At 43.8% G+C, this 20,026-nt stretch overlaps 1 protein-coding gene across 1 annotated transcript; it reads right to left on the reverse strand.

Annotated features, from left to right (window-relative positions):
- Positions 1-1,997: 1,997 nt before the first annotated feature.
- Positions 1,998-11,187, reverse strand: FZD5 (frizzled class receptor 5). Its single transcript, XM_042463828.1, has 2 exons — positions 8,825-11,187; positions 1,998-2,947 (listed from the first exon to the last, which is right to left on the reverse strand). Exon 1 carries the CDS (start codon positions 10,606-10,608, stop codon positions 8,866-8,868), a length of 1,743 nt encoding a protein of 580 aa, XP_042319762.1. The 5' UTR covers positions 10,609-11,187; the 3' UTR covers positions 1,998-2,947; positions 8,825-8,865.
- Between the last annotated feature and the right edge of the window lie 8,839 nt (positions 11,188-20,026).

The following is a 20,026-nucleotide window of genomic DNA, read 5'->3' on the forward strand; positions in this document are numbered from 1 at the left end:
AGTTCCTCCGAAAGATGTATGACCTGAAGAGGGTTTTCTTTCCATAGAGCAAAATGTCCCGTTTGCTATAACAACAGCAATGGCACATTTCTGTACCACTTTATAGTGCTAAGCACTCTCTAGGTGATTTACAATGTGTTAGCCAATATAAGGTGAGTGGGGGGGATAATTTCCCTTTGTGACTTAAAAGCTGTGTTCATTCAGCAGCACTAAGAGATGTAGTTGGTTCAAAAGTAATAAAAATGAATGCACGTGGTAATATAGCAGAGGTTCTAAATATTTCCCACATGCACATCGAATGCTTGTTAGAGCTGTGACCATCCAAGCCTTTGCTTGCCTACTGAAATAGTGACTGCCAGTCAACTCTGGCCTATAGTGACCCTGTTATAGGGTTTTCTTGCAAGATTTCTTCGGTGAAGGCCTACAGCAACCAATCTTCTCTGGCAGTCTCCCAAGTACTAGCCAAGCCTGACCCTCCTTAGCTTCTGAAACCGGACAGGATCTGGTGCCCATGGTATCTAGGCAGACATGAGATCAATACTTTCTATATAGAGATGTTGCAAAGATAACCTGTCCAGCCCTCTGAATTCCAAAAGTACTCCCTGAAATATCTTGTAACAGGATTTGCAGCCCTAGCAAAATCTACATTTGTCACTTATAACACAGGCTCCGCTTACACCGTGTTTTACTAAGAAAAATGTTGCTCAAATCTAAATGGAGCCAGGACATGTTTTAGTACTTTCACTGAAAGTGAAGCATGTGGATTAGCTGACACTGAACCATTTTCAATCTTCTGTATTACAAGTATTTAATAGAGAACATGATACATCGTAACATGAAAGTAGCATGTAAGTGGAGATGTAGCATGTACCAATCGTATCTAGAGACAATGATTTGTGCGTACAGTGGGCAATATATTGTCACACTGTTGGGGAATCTGGTATTCAAGCTCCTCATTGCTCCCTTTACCCTGCTTACGTACACGGTGCTATCACAGCCGAACACAGTGCTACTTTGATTTGGCAAACTTTCAGTGGATCAGGGAACCCAGTGCTGGACCAAAAACTCCTGGACTGGTTTGAGACTGTATTTTGTGTCAAGAGGAAAGCTTGTGACAAGCAAGATGAATTGTGTTGCCTGCTGTAAATATATAAGACCCTAAAGGAAAGGTGGGGCAATTCTTGTACAGGTTGCTTCAGATTAGAGACGAGCAACTTGTGACCTTTCAGACATTGTTGGACTGCAGCTTCCCTCTCGCCTAGCTAGCATAGCCATTGGTGAGGAATGATGGGAATTGCAGTCCAACATCATCTTGGGGAGGCACGTTGCCCACTTCAGATTTACCTGCTCCTCCTGACAACGAACGGGTTAACAACAACAACAACTCCTCAGGGGTTGAGGAAGGAGCATAAGTGAGAGCAGCACAGTCCTGGAAAGGTCCTTGGGTTTCTCCTGCCCACAAGACAAACGCCTGCCAATACTTACTTGTTTGTGTCCTGTCTCTTTTCCAGAAAGAATGCATTCCTGTAATTTTTTGTTTTCTGTTCACCATAATCACAAACTAGAAAACAAAACTATGCTTCTGTGTTTTCTTTACAGTCCGCTCAGTACAGACTCTAAATACATTCTCAGGTTTCTTTCATATTTTCACAAAATGCAACATGTACAGCTATACTTAAGGGCTTGTGATGTTCTCAAAAGTCTTGACCCAAGAAGGAATACAGTGAAGATCTTTTTTTAAAAACCATTTACAATTGCGTTGGTGTGGCTTGTGGTTCCCTTACGTTGTCCATGTGTAATTTCATACAGAAGCTGTGGTTCTGGTACATGGAATAATCATGGAAGTTATGACCTGTATTTTAAACAGCCCTGCATTTGGAGTGCCATAGGACCATGTCCTGTAAAGGATAGATTTTTGAAGACTCAAACCAGCTGGCCCTCTTGTAACAGAGAACTATCCCTTAACCATAGATACAAAAATCATGTTTAGGCATTTATTAAGGTGACTGTTTGAAGTTGGTTTATTTCCTCTTAAAGCGTTTTACAGAATCAACTATGTTTTCTTTTTTAACCCTGTTTTGGCATGGTATTATTAATCATATTGCAAATAGTATGTAGAAGCTTCATCTCCACAAGGCACAGCTGAAAGAGCAGCACAACCTAAGCATGAATCTAACATCAATTACAGCGATTTAATGCCCGAGGTTTCCATTCTGTTATTTGTATCTGAAACTTCTCATTGGCAGTGTGAGAATTTACAACCTGCTCCAACCCGTATCAAAAGTTCAGTAGAGATTCAGTTATATACAAACATAATTCTTTTAATACATCTATTTACACGCTATAGCTACATGGTGCAATTTCATTTTGAAAAATGTTAAAAGAGTACATTCTTTGCAGTTTTCTGGCTTTGGAATACAATTTCAATGACTGAATTTCTATTTTGCTTGCTAACTTAAGAATTGTATAATCCAGTATCACCTTTTCAGTGAACAATCATGTTGCTAAAAAATTGACAGCATAACTTTTCATGTCCATGATTCATTAAGATATTGCTCTAATTGTATGAAACTACTGACTGTATATCAAAGTTGAGTAACTTCAAGAAAACATTTACAGCTGGAATCGGAAGTGACAAGAATCAGTGTTTCATCTAACTTTGTCCTCCAATGATCCACAGCAGCCTAACAGGGCTTAGATGCAGCCGCTTCTTGCTGTCCATGTGGCATGACAGAGGAGACTGTCAAGTACTTATTAGGTCACAATACACAGTGTCTCGGGTGAGAGTTTCACAAGTTGTACAAGACTGATCTAGTCCAAACATGCCGCCCTAAGGCAGGCTATTCTATACCTTAAGCAGGAGCTGCCTTTTCTCCCTTCTTTGGAAGTTGTGTTGAGTTGAACATTTGTTTTCTCCATACCTCCATTCTGGTGGCACAGCATGTAGCTGAACATTTAAAAATGAAAGTAAGCATTAAGTGAGATGAGGATTTTCAAAGCTCTCATCTGAGTACTTCTATCATACATAATACAGTTGCCATTTGATACATCTTGCCGCGGAAAAAAAAATAAGTTGTGTGATTTGGTGGGGAATGAGGGCATATATCCAACTCTCATGAGCTCTTGCAGCCAATGGTGATCTAGGATGGTGCTGTAGCAAGGGGGCTTGGAGAGGTAACAGAAAGGTATATTTGGCCTGTTACAGACTGCCAAAATAAAGCTACTTCGGGTCTCTTTGGAGGTATGCTATTTAAATGATGCATGGGTCCTAAGAGTCCGAAGATTGTGCCAAAGCCTCACTCAGTTCCTAAGCACTGGAGTGCAGCTTTGGTGCAGCTTCCGGATTCTTAGGGTGCATGCATCATTTAAACAGCAAACCTCCAAAGAGACCAGAAGTAGCTTTATTTTGGCAGTCTGTAACAGGCCAAAGTCTGACACTGTGATATGTTTTCTGTCTGAGAGTGTTAGAAGGTGCAATGCTTAGACGTCCTGAGTGACCATTGTGCCCCAGGAGGACAAGACACAACCAAGGACAGATCTTACATAAAGGTATAAAGATGGGATTTCTCAAAGATTGGTGCAACAGCAAGGGAGCAGATTGTTTATTTAAATAACGTACTTTCTAGTCTAGTTATTGCTTTGGCTAGAAAAGTGGACTCGGGTTGAAAGGTGACAAATTATACTTGCTTCACAAATTGCTCCCCTGGAGTCCTGTGTACCAAATTTAGCTAACAGTTTGAATTACTAGTTTGAAGATAATCTTTTCTGCTATACTTTGTTAATAGGAAACCAATCCTAGTAATGTAGGGCAGGGGTTGAAATGGTTGATCAGAGTAATTTTTGATATATAAAATTGGGGAAATAACATGAGTCAGTGTATGCAAGTCCACTGATTTCAGGATTTAAACAAGCCTTATATTTGGGAACTGGAGAAATTTTAATACTGTCGTATTTTATGTCACATGTCAAGGTAAACCAGTCCTGCCAGGTGCGCTAGAAAAAGCCTCATTGCTATGTCATAGCTCATGATTTCTTTGTGGAGAAAAAAAAATCTCAGCAGAGATTATCACTCAGTTGTATCTGAGTTGTTTTAATTTGTTGTCTTGAAAAAGAAACACAACTTTTTTAAGTAGCAGATACCTTAGATCTCTTAGTGGTGTCAGACTACAACTCCCATCATCGTTCAGTGCTGCCTAGTCTTTGGCTGCTGGAAGTTGCAACATGTGCAAGATCAGCGATTGCCCTCCCTGTCCAGAACTCAGAGGTAATATACTCCCAATTTTCTACATCAGTGTATAAAGAAAATAAACAGTGAAGAGTCTCCTCACACCTTAAACATGACATAAGCCACTTATGGACCACCTTGTCAGTTGTAGGTATAATACTGATTTGCAACTAAGGCTTACACTACATGCTTTTCATGGTATGAAGCCACCCATAAATGGCTTTATACCACAACACATTTGAAAGTTTCTGGAAGGCTTTTAGGCTGCAGTGAAGCAAAAACCAGCGTAGCTGCTCTATGGGAAATTGTTCCAAAGTTTAACATTCCTATGTGAAGTCGACGGCTTTCATGGCCGGCATCCATAGTTTTTTGTGGGTTTTTCAGGCTATATGGCCATGTTCTAAAAGAGTTTATTCCTGACGTTTCACCAGCATCTGTGGCTGGGATCTTCAGAGAATGTTGAAGATGCTCTGAAGCATCTCTGAAGATGCCACTTCTCTGAAAAGGCCAGCCATAGATGCTGGTGAAACGTCAGGAATAAACTCTTCTAGAACATGCCCATATAGCCCGACAAACCCACAAAAAACTATGATAACATTCCTGTTTGTGGTTGGATGTGCTAGCTGCAGCTATTCCATAGAAAACTTTAAACAGTGACTTGGGTATAATCACAATTTCAATAATTACAAACTGTAAACCTGCAGAAGATTTGACCTAGGCTTCCAGAGTTCTGCCACCTTACTATCCTTTGTCTCCTGTGGTCTTTGGGTGAAAAAGAGTTCTCACCCTGGCCCCGTTAGCTTGCCTTGAGCCTCCTCCTACGCTCTGTGTGAGTTTAACATTTGACACCAGTGCCACAGCCATCCGGTCCAGGAACTAGATGCTGTGCTTTCCCTTAGGCTAACCCCAGCAGCAAGTAGCAGATACAGAATCCCAGCATCAGACAAAGACTGGATTCTTGCATCACCTCGATTGCCTCCATCTCAGCAGCACCCAAAATGAACTCTGCTGGTGACTCTCTCCATCCCTTATGCCGTCCAGTGAATGTGAGCACCCAAATGCATGCTTCTTACTCTCCAAACTAAGAATCCCTGGGGAGGAGGTTACTGGCCGCTTCCAGGAACAAGGGAGGTCCAGATGTACCTAACCAAAAAGCTACTGGTGGAGTGCAGCAGCAATACTGGAAAGGTCTAGTTAAAACAGGTGAGAAACTGGCCCTTGGCTGTTTTGGGACCAAAACTCCTACAATTCCTCCTCATTGACCCTACAGGGCAAGGCTGATGGGAGGTGTAGGTCAAAAACATCTGACAAACCACAGCTGCCCTGTCTTGAAAAGTTTTAAGGACAGTAACTGCAAGTAGCTACCAGAGACAAAATGTTTTTTTACAAAAAAGGCTATCTAATGTAAGGAAATACATCAGCAACTATAGAGAAAGATGGTAGCTTATTTATTTCTTCCTCAGTTCTGGATGAAAACGAACCAAGAGTAAGCATTATTGGCAGTATACACTTATGCATGCCCACCCACTGAATTCAGTGTGATTTATTCCCGGTTAAGGATTCAATGGTCCAAAATACACGGCAGAAATAATCCAGTTTGAGACCGCTTTAACAGCCCTGACTCAGTTCTACGTAATTCTGGGAATTGTAGTTTATTTTTGGCACCAGAGTGCTCTGACAGAGGCAGCTAAATGTATTTCTGTAGTGTATTTTGGACCTATGTCACATTGAGTTGGATGGCAGGGATTGAGGGTGAGAGTTAAAGATAATTCATTCTTCCAATGAAATAAGGGGGTATGAAAATAATTCATTGAAAAGCATTGCCTGGAAAGAGACTGGATAGTCTTAAGCTGCTGCCTTAAAGCTGTCATAAACAGACATGATGGCAAACAGTCAGGTTTGGGAGTACACAAGTCCTTAGGAACACAAGCCAGCTTTTTCCTGGGTCATGATGATCTCAAAGTCCTAGGTGAGTAGGTGAGCAGATTGGATTCACCATGTACGTGAACATGAAAGTTGGGCTCCCTCCCCAACCTTGATCCTGTATTTCCAACTGAGAGGAACCCCTCATGCTTGTGCCGTTGGGGGAAAAAAGCTTCCCATCCTCTGCAAAGCAGGTTCAACCACTGCCCAACTGCCTTTCTCCATGTAGAACTAAAGTGCAAACATTTCACATTGAGGAAAGGACAGCCCTTCTTGCTATATTTCAGGCAAGTTCATGTCAATTTTGAAAGAAAGCTCCCCTGGACTCCTGTGGGGGAAAAAGGTTCAAGAGAGAGCTTGGAATGGTCATTTTTCTGGACAATATCTCCAGAAACTAGCCAGCATGTCAGGATGATTGTGGGGTTGGAGCTGTTGTCCAAAAATGTTATCATTCCAAACTTTGGTTTAAAATTGAGCAACTTCTTTTTCAAGGTGTCTGCAGCAAGTGCTTCAAAACGCAGGATTGTCTTGTCTCCCTTCTGCAAAGAGAGAGCAACAGACCGATTGTCTTGCTTAGACTGGTTTGACACAACCAATTCAGTCACAGAGGACTGAACCTGGGGCAGGGTGGGGAAGGCATTGAAAAAAACAACAAACACTTGGTTTTCTTCCCGTTAAAGACAGTAGTGAAACATTAAACCCTGACAACCGAGAAATATTGTTCCCACAGACAGCAGACAGGAGGGTAAATAGGCAAAAAGAGAGCAAGGCAGCCAGAAAGAAACGTGGCATTTGAACATTAAAACTTGCCCAGTGTCAAGGCTGTGAACCAATGAATGCCTAGTTGGGAAAGTAACTCAATCAAGTAGAAGAGAGCAACTAGGTGCACTCAGCGAGGCAGAATGCTAGCATGCCAAAGCATAAAGCATCTTGCCTCACGTCCTTGTTGCTCTTTGGGTTCCTTCTGTCAAAAGGGAACTGGCACTGAGATGAAGAAAACCTTTGCTTTGCAGGAAAACAACAACACAGTGCAACTCTATTCACAAGTAAATAGTCAGTCCCATAAAGCTTTTTTCCATGCGGACAATCGAAAATATTACAACTCAGACTTCAAATCTCAGACTCCCCAAGGCAGCTTTGCTGGAAGATTCTGGGAGATATAGTCCACAGTAGTACATTTTCCATGCTCTGCTTCCAGGGAAGGGAGTCTTAGGATTGCAGCTTTTATTGTCACTGGCCATCATCTCGCACTTCAACCCTCTCTAGCCATAGCAATGGTAAGACAAAGTCAGGACCACACACCAGAAAGAGGACAGTAGTGTGGAAAATTATTGTGCTGAGCATCTTCAAAGCAGTCCTTGGCATACAGGAACACTAAAGTGATGCATGTTTCCATTAGCAAAAAGGGGAAAGGTGCATATGAGAATATTGTGTCCTATGCAAACAGCACCACTAAAATTGAAATGCTGCCCTTCTTACTTTTCTTCGAACTCATTGCCTCTCGGAAGGTCAGGAGAGAAAGGACTGTTTTCACCCATGTCTTGGTGGCATTCGGTTTGGCAAAGGCATGGGTAAAAACTGATAGTAAAGCTATTTCATCCAAAAATGAAATCTGAAATTGGGCTCTGCTCAATCTAAACTCCACAGCCCACCATACTGGAAAAGTAGATCTCTCCCTATGTAAAAAAAAGTGGGCTCAAGTCTACAAAAACTCATGCTACCAGCCTTTCTTTGTCAGTCAGTCTCAAAGGTGCTACAAGGTCCCTTTGCCTACTCCTTCAAAGAAATATTGCAACAAGTGTGGAACTGAAACAGACAAGAGTGCATGATAATATACAGTTAAGCCTAACTTTTTCCCAGTGAACAAGGATTTCTCCAACTAATAATAAATTAACATCCTCATGATCAAACAAAGCATGTGTGGAATATTAAGCTGCAATCCTAAACACACTTACCTGGAAGCAAACCCCACTGATTTACTTGTGAGCAGACACTGTCAAAGCTTTCTGAAATAGGAGAGCAGCCAAACAGAAGGGAGGGGATGCTCAATCTGTCACCACAACTTGGAGTTTATCTTTAGGATACAACTTCCAGAATCTCCCACCCAGCAGGAGCAAAGGGAATTACTTCTTTAGTACAGAAGTAACTCGGGCGCTTGGATCCTTATATATCAAAACTGCCCAGTCTCACCTCTTCTCCCAACAGGTTGAGGAAAGTAGTGGGTAAGTAGCAGGGAGGGGAAAGATTCAGGCAGTTCACTTCTCCTTTTCGCTCTCCTTCTCTTCCTCCCCGTCACCTCCTCCCCACCCCCCCACCCCAATTCTTTCATTCACAACCTCAGCCTCCTACGGCATTCCCTTTTCTTTTTTTAAAGGCCACAATCCCAAAGCACTATGTCAGAGGCATCTTGCTTGCAACACACAATCTGGCTCTAAGAACTCCTCACTTTCCAAAAAAGGAGGCACATCACAGACCATATTGTGGCGTGTTAATAGCAAACCTTCCATCTCTGAAACAGGGGCACCGTGGCATCTCCCCACCACCATACGCATAGACACTCTTCTTCCTTTTCAGAATTCAGGATGAAGCTAAAGAGTTTCACCACAAGGAGACTGGAAGCTCCACGGTCGCTCCCAAACCTTTACCAGTTGGGAGCTGTGACAGTGCCACGCTTACCTGCTCCCATCTTGTGTGTATGAGACCCAGCAAGGTGCTTTTCATACATGGGAGAGTGGGACTTGTTTGTGGTAGGAAGCAGAACTGGGCAGCCCAGTCCTCCCAGTCAAAGCTGCATTGGCTTCGCCGTACATGGTGGTGCTCACAGGCTTCCCGCTCCGGCAACACCTCCCCGTGAACCGCTTCCACGACTCAAGAGTCTTGCCAGACCAAATCCAGACCCCTGAGGTGATCCCCACCACCAGGCACATGAAGTACTTCAACATGAAGACTGCGTAGTCAGGCTTCAACCTGTCTTTGTCCCCAGGGCAGGAGCAGTTTTGGGCCATCTCCCAAGCCTCCCGATAGTGCTGCTCATAGATGTAGCACCCCACCACGATCGTCGCCGGGACGGTGTACAGGACGGTGAAGATCCCGATGCGGATCATCAGCTTCTCCAGCTTGTCCGTTTTGGTGCCTCCTTGTTTAATGACGCTCCGGATCCTGAAGAGGGACACTATCCCTGCCAGCAGAAACATGGTCCCAGTGAAAAGGTAGACCACCAAAGGAGCCAAAACAAAACCTCGGAGTTTGTCTAAGTTTTGATTGCCAACATAGCAAATGCCAGCCACAGGGTCCCCATCCACCGAGCTCAGGGCCAGCACAGCTATGGACTTGACACTGGGAATGAGCCAAGCGGCCATGTGGAAATACTGGGAGTAGCTGGCAATGGCCTCGTTGCCCCATTTCATCCCAGCCGCCAGGAACCAGGTGAGAGACAAGATCACCCACCAGATGGAGCTGGCCATGCCGAAGAAGTAGATGAGGAGGAAGACCACAGTGCAGAGGGCCGGCCCCGTGGTCTCATAGTGGATGTGGTTGTAGTCCTTGTTGCAGGCAACACTGGCATGTCCCACCACAAGCCGGATGATGTAGCCAATGGAGACAAAAAGGTAGCAAGCAGACAAGAAGATGATGGGGCGCTCCGGGTACCGGAACCGCTCCATGTCGATCAGGAAGGTGGCCACCGTGGCAAAAGTGGCCACAAAACAGAGGACAGACCAGAGGCCTATCCAGAAGGTGGCAAAGGTCTTTTCATGCTGGGTGAAGTAGGGCTGGAAGCAAGGGATGGCACAGTTGCGGACATGGCCCGTCTCAATCTTGTTGTAGAGCGGGTGGGTCTCTTTGGAGATGAAGACCAAGGGCTCCTTGCATTCGCACACCCGCTTGCAAGTGCTGCCACCACCACCGAAGGGGTTGAGGTTCTTATGGGTCCCTTTGGCAGAGCGAGTGGGTTTGGTGAAAAAGGGGGGCAAGGTGGTGGTGGCCTCTGTCCGGTTGTAATCCATGCACAGCATCTCGGCGTCGCCCAGGACGGGTAGCTTGTCACAGTTCATCCTCTCAGGCCAGGCAAAGCCATACTGGCGCATGAGCGGGGAGCACCCGGCCTTGGCCCTCTCGCAGACGGAGCGGCAGGGGGGCAGGGGCTTGGCGTAGTCCAGCAGGCAGATGGGGGTGTACATGCTGCAGAGGAAGAACTTGAGGTCCGGCGAGCACTGGATCTCCACCAGGGGCCAGAACTGGTGCACCTCCAGCCCGGCCTCGTCCTGGGTGTCATGGTTGAACTGGTTAGGCATGTAGGTCAGGTTGTAGCCGATGCCTTTGCACATGGGCACCGTGATCTCCTGGCACACGACGGCTTTGGAAGCGGCGGGCGCAGGGGCTGGGGCTTCCAGTAGCAGCACCAGCAGGAGGCTCAGCAAAGCCTGGTCTCTGAAGATGGGGCTGAGGGCAGCCATGGCCATGGGAGAGAGCAAGGGCTGCAGGAGGGAAGGGGCTGGGATTTATAGTTTCACCTCTCTTCTAATGCGAATGGAGGCTGGTTTCCAGAAAGGCGAGAAGTGGGGCCAAGGATGGCATGGTAGGAGACCCTCCTCCCAAAAGGGCTCCTCTCTTCCCTGCCTCCTTCCTTCCACTTAGGAGCCCCAGGTCCTCCAAGTAGGGGCACAGCTGCTCCTTCTCCAAAGGACTGCCATGTGTGCCTTGCGCGGGGAAGGGACCCACAGGGAGGACCCACTGGGAGGGCAGCTCCATAACCAGGCGCTCCAGAAGTGGCAGGGACCGTGGTCCATCTCCTGCAGAAGCCCAAGGGGTCCTAGTCCACCCTGAGGCAGGCACCAACTCCGAAAGGGACCCAGGAGGAGAAGCAGGAGGAGGAGGAGAGGAGTGGGCTGGGGTCCCCTATGAGCCCCACAGCAGCTCCCACCCCACCTCCAGGGAAGTGCCCTCTCCCTCCCTCTTCTTTCTTTTCTCCTTTTCTTCCTTCTTTCCTCCCTCCCTTCTTTTTCCCTCCCTCCCTCTTTTCCCCTTCCTCCCTTCTTTTTATTTTCTTCCTAATAAAATATATTTATTTATTATTGTTATTATTTCTTCTTTTCCTTCCTTCCCTCCTTCTTTTATTTCCTCCCTCCCTTTCTTTTTCTCCTTTTCTTTTCTGACTTCTTTCTTTCTTTCTTTCTGTCTTCCCTCCTTCTTTCCTCCCTTTTCTTTCTTCCTTCCCTCCCGTCTTCTTTCCTCCCTTCCTATTTTCTTTTCCACTTTCCTCCCTTCCCTCTTTCTTCTTTCCCTCCTCTTTCTTTCCCCCTTTCCTTCCCTCCCAAGGGCTCTCTCTCTCTCTCTGTCTGCTCAAGGGGAAACTTCCCTGGCCCCTATGGAGAGGGAGCCCCCTGGCGGCCGGGGCGCCTCCTTCTCCTTCTGGGCAGCCTCACTCACTCTGTCTCTCAGCGTGAAGGGCGACCGCGTGGGCGCCGCGGGGGCTGGCAAAGGCTCCTCCGCTGTTGCTGCTGCCTCCGCGCGCTCTGCCCCTGGCGAATGGAGCGAGCGACCCAGGACTGAGCCACCTGCGCCTCTAGACCACGCCCCCACCCACGAGGCCCCGCCCCCTCATTCACTCACTCCTCCTCCTCCCCCCTCCTTCCATTCAGGCAGCAGCTCTTCACTTTTCCCGCCAGGTCTTCTTCTTCTTCTTCTGTTGCTCTTGCTGCTCTTCTTGTGTGCCTTGGAGCAAAGGCGTTCCCCCTCCATTGATTCCCTCCATACAATAACCCTTAGCAATGCTGCTGCTTCTTTTTTTGCACTAATGTTACTCACACTGAGAGTGTCATGCTGATAGTAATATAATATAATATAATATAAAATTTTATAATCTAATAAGATCTAATATTTTATAATATAAAATATAATATTTTATAATCTAATATAATATTTTATAATATAAAATATATATTTTATAATCTATTCTAATTTAATTTTTATAATATAAAATGCAATAATATTTATAATATATTTTATAACAAAATATAATATTTTAGAATCTAATCTTATTTAATATGTTATCATAGAAAATAAAATAATATTTTATAATATAATTTTTATAATATAAAATATAATGTTTTATAATCTAATGTAGTTTTTATAATATAAAATACAATAACATTTTATAATATATTTTATAATATTAAACATAATATAATATTTTATAATCTAATCTAATGTAATGTTTATAATATAAAATAATATTTTATAATATAATTTTTATTATATATAGATATAGATATAGATATAATTTAGATTTGTCTTCAGCACCCATCCCACTTTTCAGAGTAACACACAATATAGCAAAACGAGGCCCATGTTTTGCAATGTTTTGCATTTCAGCAGAGCAGAAGGGGAAGTTTAGCCATGCAGTCCTGTTCCAGCAAAAACAAAAAGTCTAGCTAACAGATTTTATTGGGCCTGCTTCATCCGATGCAAGTGATCATTGTGACTGAACCACTTTCTAATACTATTCACTCCAAGGCTAGGAAATTGTTCTCCCTCCTCTCCCAACAATTATCTGTGCACCATTCTTGAGTAATTTCCAAATTATGGAGACCCTAAGGTGAACCTATCATGGGTTTTTATTGGCAAGATTTTTTCAGAAGGGGTTTGCCACTGCCATCCTCTGAGGCCGAGAGAGTGTGACTTGCCCAAGGTCACCCAGTGGGTTTGCATGGCTCAGCCAGGATTTGCACCCTGATCCCCAGAGTCATATTTCGATGCTCAAACCACGCTAGATCTCTGTGCACCTTATTCCGTCAAGAATAACAAGGACAGTTGCAGGAAGTTTGCTTGTTCTTCTCTCTCCTGGCATGTAACTGTGACTGTAATTCGATGCCACTTTACCTGCCATAACTAACTCCATCCTGCAGGATCTTGCAATTTGCCATTTTGTGGGAGCTCTCTCTCTTGGAGACCTCTGGTGTTTGTAGTGCAGAGGGATGGACTAGAGTCCTCTAATACCAGAAGTACTTCACCAAACTACAAATCCCAAGGCCCAGTAGTATGTAGCTGTGGCAGTTAAAATGGTATCAAACAGCTTATAAATGTGTGGTGTGGATGCACTCATTGTTATGACATTACTATGGGCTGCAGATCCATATCCTAATTGCAAGAACATGTGTTTACCGCCCCTATTCCTTTCGGAGGCAAGTCCAAATGAAACCAGTGTGACTTATTTCTGAGTAAACATGGGCAGGACTGGGCTGTTCAAACAACAAAAGGTGTTTTCCTCACAACACACACACCCAGTTTGAACGTTCAGCACCAGCGGCTACTTTGGCGAAGGCACTTTACGCAACAGAGGCACAAAGGATATAAAACAAGGGTCCATCTTTCTCAGCAGTCACTATAGTGGTTAGTTGTGAGGGTTTCACATGAAGACTTTCCCCAACTCCGCTCAAGAATGCAAGAAGAGCCTCGCTGGAGCAGACCGAAGAACTATGTAGTCCAAAGCTCCATTCGCAAAATGGCCGCCCAGTCGCCTCTGGGAAGCCCATTGTCAAGACATGAGCGCAACAGTGTCTGTGAGATTATGTGGCTTTTCCACAGATATTTTTCCATGCTGGCAAAGGTGACCAGGGTGACCAGATGTCCTAACCGCGCAAAGGAAGACATGGCTAAATGTATGACATTCAAGGAAAATATAGGGCAGTGGCCCCCAAACTATGCGCTTTAAGGGAATTTTGGACTACAGCTCCCAGAATCCCAGGCTATTGGCCAACATGGCTGAGGCTTCTGGGAGCTAAAGTCCAAAATCTCTCAAAGGGCATAGTTTGGGGACCACTGATGGCAGAACAGAGAATGCATAGCAGGAGGGTTTCACAACGAACACAGAAAGTTGGAAATGACCACAAAGGCCAGCTAGTCCAACCTCCTGCCATGGAAGAATATACAACTCAAGCACTCCTGAAAGATGCCCATCAACCTACAAAAACCTCCAGATACTCTAATGCACTGACAAACAGCTCTTACAGTCAATAAGTTGTTCATAATGTTAAGGTAAGATCGCTCTCTCTCTTTCTCTCTTTTGTAATTTGAAGCCATTGGTTTGTGTTCTATCCTCTGGAGCAACAGAAGACAAGATTGCTCCATTTTCTACATGACATCACTTCACATATTTAAAAATCGCTATCAGGTCACTCTTTTTCAAGCTGATCACACCAAGCTCCCTCTGGCATTCCTCATAAGGCTTGGCTTCCAGACCACCTTAAACAGAATCAGAGTTGGAAGAGACCACAAGGGCCATCCAGTCCAACCCCCTGCCATGCAGGAAATCACAATCAAAGCATCCCCGACAGATGGCCATCCAGCTTCTGCTTGAAGACCTCCAAGGAAGGAGACTCCACTACACTCCGAGGAAGGAGTTTGTTCCACTGTTGAACAGCCCTTACTGTCAGGAAGTTCCTCCTAATGTTGAGGTGGAATCTCTTTTCCCTGTACATGTTCCAACTGTTCAATATCCTTCTTGAAATATGGTGCCCAGAATTTGACACAGTAGTCTGGATAAGGTCTTACCAATGCAGAATAGAGTGGCACTACTGCTTCCCTTGATCTGGACACTATAATCTTGCTAATGCAGCCCAGAATTGCATTGCCTTTGTGGCTTGCTGTTTTACAGTGTTTACTCATACTTAGTTTTCTAAGACAGCTAGACCCTTTTCACATATGCTGCTTTCATGTCAGGCGTCACCTATCCTACATTAGTACATCTCATTTTTCCGGCCAAGACAGTGCCTTACCTATTCTAGCCATTGACAGACTCATCCTCCCAGTGAATTTGCCTTGGCCTCTTTCAAAATCACCACATCTTGTAGCAGCAAATTCCATAAGTTAATTGTGTACTGCACAACTTCCTTTTGTATGAATCTGCTGCTCATCTGTTGTATAGAATGAATTAAGAAGAAATGAAGCAACATCTCTACCTGTCCTAAAAACATCTTTTCTTGTCCTAAAAGTAATTATTTCATCCCAGTGGTTTTACTGGAAAACAGTACCTTTCAAATACACTTGTTCCTCCACATTCGCTGGGGTTAGGGGCACAGGACCCTTGTGAATGTGGAAAAGCTATGAATAACAAAAACACTATGTTTTTACCTGAGAGAACTCCTCTCTAGGAATCTCTAGGTCTTTCAGTGCAAGATCTGCCAGACATTGACCATAGAAACTGCGTTGGAGGAGCTACAAAGGCCTAGCAGAGTGTTCACTGTAGGAATCTCTCAGTCAGTGATGGCAAACCTATGGCACGCATGCCAGAGGTGGCACTCAGAGCCCTCTCTGTGGGTACATGTGCCATCGTCTCAGCACAGAGTTTGCCACTAGAAAGCCATAGGGACATGGCACTTTGCAATAAATGGGGGTTTTGGTTTGCAGTTTGGGCACTCGGCCTCGAAAAGGTTCACCATCACTGCTCTAAGTCCTTCAGTGTGACTTTTAGATCTTCCTAGAGAGAACATATTAATAAAATCTGTGAATAATCAAATCTGCAAAAGTCAAAGCCGTAAATGTGGAGGGACAAGTGCATACACAATGTGGGAAAGGTACTTTTTGGAAAGATAACCCATTCCTCTATCCTCCATGGTTTGAGAGCATATTGGCTGGAAAGTTTTAGGAGTCATGATCCAAAAAGTAACTTTTCCAAGTGCTGAACATGTGCGCTACCTCTGGAGGCTGATAGAGGTTCAAGCAGCTGATCTTGCAGCCAGCCTCACCCATACTTCAGAAAGTGTAGGGAAAATCTGTGAGGTAGATTTATAGAAGAGTACACGATTAAAACTCTGTAATCTCAGTGGCAAACCTGGTCAGTTACTGTCAACATAGAGAAGGGGACAGTTTCCTCAGTTGGCTTTGGTGCAGCAAGAGGGAGTGTCTGTGTATTGTTTGGTACAATCAAGCTCTGTGAAGAGGTGCTAATCACTTCAGTCTTGCGGCACTTAGCACCTCTTGGGTGGTGCTAAGTGCTATTAATTAAAGTGGTATTTGGATATGGAATTGCCCCTTGAAAGCAGTGATCTGGGCCTCTTTTCTGGAAAGAGGGTGGTTACTTCTTCCACACACACACACACGTGTGTCAGGTATGTGGTATATAATACATAGAAGCTATATAAAAGAGATGGGGAAAAATGAATGACATATGGAATGAAGACCCATTGAAAGACGAACCCCCAAATTGTAGAGAGAGAGGTGGAAACTGCAATAAGAGAAACTGGGAAGAATAAATTACCAGGAACAGATGATATTCCAATTGAATTTCCTCAGTCCACACAGACAGAATCAACTCTAGTGTTAATTAAAATATGCCAACAAATATGAAAAACAAAACAGTGGCTAACAGGATGGAAACAATCAATATATATCCCCATCCACAAAAAAGGAGACGCAAAAGACTGCAACAACTATAGGATCATAGCATTAAGCTTCCACACAAGCAAAATTATGCTCAAAATTCTGCAGCATAGACTCCATGGAGAGAGAAATCGCAGAGGTCCAAGCAGGGTTCAGGGAAGGAAGGGACATTAGGGACCACAATGCAAGCATTCAATGGCTAATGGAGCACACCAAGGAATTCCAAAAGAAAACCAGTATGTGCTTTATAGACTATAGTAAAGCCTTTGACTGCATAGATCATGAAAATGCTATGAAATGATCTTAAAGACATGGAAATGCCAATACACAAAATGACCTGATCGGAAATCTGTACTTAGGACAAGAGGCTACTGTAAGAACAGAATACAGAGAAGCAGAATGGTTCCAAACTGTCATGGACTCAAGCAAGGCTTCATTTTATCATCCTACCTGTTCAATGTGTATGCAGAAAATATAATATGAAGAGCAGGTTTGGACTCAGAAGAAAGAAGACTGAAGATAGGAAGAGGGAACATCAACAACTTAAGATGTGCAGATGACACCATACTATTTATAGAAAACATCACAGACTTGGAACAACTAATAAGGAAGGACAAAGAGGAAAATGCCAAGGCAAGCTTACTGCTGAACATAAAGAATAATGACCACAGAGGATCTGCATAAATTCAGTCCAGATAATGAGGAAATCAAAATAGTTAGAGTTTGCATAACTTGGATCAAACATTGATCAGAATGGAGACTGCAGCCAGGAAATAAGAAGAAGACTAGAAATGGGAAGGGAAAACTTGAAAAAACTAGACATGATCCTAAAGTATAACGATATACGACTGAGCATTAAAATTAAAATTATCCAAGCCATTATTTTTCCCATCACTATGTATCGATGTGAAAGCTGGACAATGAAGAAAGCTAACAGAAAGAAAATAAACTCATTTGAGATGTGATTCTGGAGGAGACTGCTGAGGGTATCATGGATGGCAAAGAAGACAAACAAATAGGTCCTTGAACAGATCAAGCCTGAATACTCCCTGGAAGCCAAGATGTTGACACTGAGGCTGTTGTACTTTGGCCATATCATGAGAAGGCACAGCTCATTAGGAAAGACAATAAGGGCAGCAGAAAGTGAGGAAAACCAAAGGCCTGATGGATAATAGACTCAATTAGGGAGGTAACAAGGTGGAATCTGCACAACCCAAGCAGAGCAGTGGAGGAAATGTGGGCTTGGAGATGTCTCATCTCCAAGGTGGCCAAGAGTCAGGGTTGACTTAAAGGCAATTAACAACAACAACATGTGATATTAGATGAGATCTAATTAGATGAGCTTAGTGATGAGATCTGGTGAAGAGTACGAGTTACTGCTTAGCAATTATCTATTACTGTATTATAAATTATTTTTATAGCACTTTACTCTTCCCCTCCATTTCTTAACTAGCGTCAGATGAACGGTAGATTGGGATCTATTGGGAGATGGTAGATCAGCAAGAATTTCTGACTTACAGTTCTTTACTAATAGCAATACTTTCCTGCTGCCACACACACAGTCTAAATGATGCTACTAGGTGTAGATGAGAGAACTTTGAATGAAATTCTCATCCTTAAAATCTTTGGGGGCAAGGATCACTCCATTCCTCAATGTTAACTTTATGGCCTCTCCTTCTACCTTTCTTTCCATCCCAGCTAGATGACTTTGACATTAGTTGGTGGATCTCCAGTCCAAGAGAAAAATAAAATAGATCTTGCAAGCTTTAATCCTGCCTACCCTTGAATACCCTAAAGGCAACAGACTCCATCTGATCTTGGAAGCTAAGCAGGGCTATCCCTGGTTCGTGCTTGGATGGGGAACTGCCAAGGAATACCACGTGCTGTAGAAGATAGAACTAGCAAAGTGACCACTGATTATTCCTTGCCTAAGAAAACCCTATGGAATTCATGGGATCACCATAAGACAACAGGTGGTTTAAAGGTGCATTAACCCAAAAAAACCCTGAATTAGTAAGATAAGTTCAGTAGCAGACAATAGAGAAAACTGCAACCCTTCTTGACACAGGGACTGCAAACTAGCACAGAAACAGATCAGTCAGTAGGTGCTGAGTTTTGGTAGAGGCCTGTATCCCTTCCTTTGAGCAACTGGAGACTGAAAATCAGGCAAACTGCAGACAGAGCAGGAATGGGGCAACTCCATATGTTTTTGGATTTCAACTCCCAGAAGCCCCAACCAGCAGGGGTTTGGGAGGGGCAGTCAAAATACCTAGAGAACTAGATTCCCCTGTTCAAAAGCAACCTCCTTCTCTATTCTGCTTTCCAGATGTGCTGGACTACAACTTCCATTCTTCCCAGTTCCAGCCAGCATTTCAACAAATACGGAAGGCATCAGGTTGCCTTCCTTAGGTTGGGGAAGGCTGTTCCAAAGAAATTGTCTCTCAGCTCACTTTCATTCCTATCCTCCTACTCTAGAGCAGTTCCTAATTCTTAACAGCATTCCCAGCTTCCAGCAAAGTTTGGGCAATGTTGTAATGCACAAACAAGTGGTCACTTATTGAGCTTGTGATGCATTGATTTCTTCCAGAGATCAAGGCTTAAGTTACTAATTCACCCAGGCTGACCTCAAACGTCCCTTGCCCTGCAGCAGTGGAAGTTGCCGTGGCCAGCACAATGATGGCAAAAAAGAGGACAAGTAAATTGGCCTGGTATGCTGGGTGGCAGCTTCAAATTCCCTGTGCTGGCACAAGAGAATATATGCTTGCTGTCCCCCAAATCCCTAATGTTAAGTCGAGCATGTCAGTAGACATGTCAGGAGACATTTGCTTAGCTAGTGCTGATGATCTGATAGATGTGCACCACAAAAGAGGTTCTCAACACAAGGTTCCTTGGAAGTCACAAAACAGTAATGCCAAGGCAGAGGTAATCACAAAATGGTGACAGATGGAGGCAGAGGTAGGCAGAGTAGATGGAAATAATAATAATAATAATAATAATAATAATAATAATAATAATAATAGTTTTTATTTATATCTTCCCACCTCTCCCAATGGATCGATCACAACAGAGTTAAAAAACAGTTACAGTATTCCAACATTAGTTACCGCGCAATTAAAATCACAGCTAAAAACATAAAACACCAAGTGTAAGACATCAAACATTGTCAGTCAATCGCGGGGTCAGATGCTCTCGTTCCATTCCAATGGTCTTCATAGGAGGTCAGGAGGGTATGCGCGGCCAAAGAGAAATAGTTGGTATAGGCCTATAGATCATTCTTAGTTAGTCCCAACTAGATTAGAGCTGTTGAAACAAATAGATTTACATATGCATTGATTCACCATTCAGCATGGAATGAGTCTACACTAGTTGGGGACTAAACAACACGATTCCAGCTCTAATTTTACAGCTGCATCTAATCCCTCCTTGGAAACTGATAGACAGTTTCCATGTAGCAGGCGGTTCCATAGTTTAGTTTTCCCTAAATATAGTACAAACACTGAC

The sequence above is a fragment of the Sceloporus undulatus genome, chromosome 1 (assembly GCF_019175285.1).
Source record: "Sceloporus undulatus isolate JIND9_A2432 ecotype Alabama chromosome 1, SceUnd_v1.1, whole genome shotgun sequence".
NCBI classification, from domain to species: domain Eukaryota; kingdom Metazoa; phylum Chordata; class Lepidosauria; order Squamata; family Phrynosomatidae; genus Sceloporus; species Sceloporus undulatus.

Coding starts and splice junctions, on each gene's coding strand:
- FZD5 (XM_042463828.1), bottom strand. CDS start 10,608: ATGGCCATGGCTGCCCTCAGCCCCATCTTCAGAGACCAGGCTTTGCTG.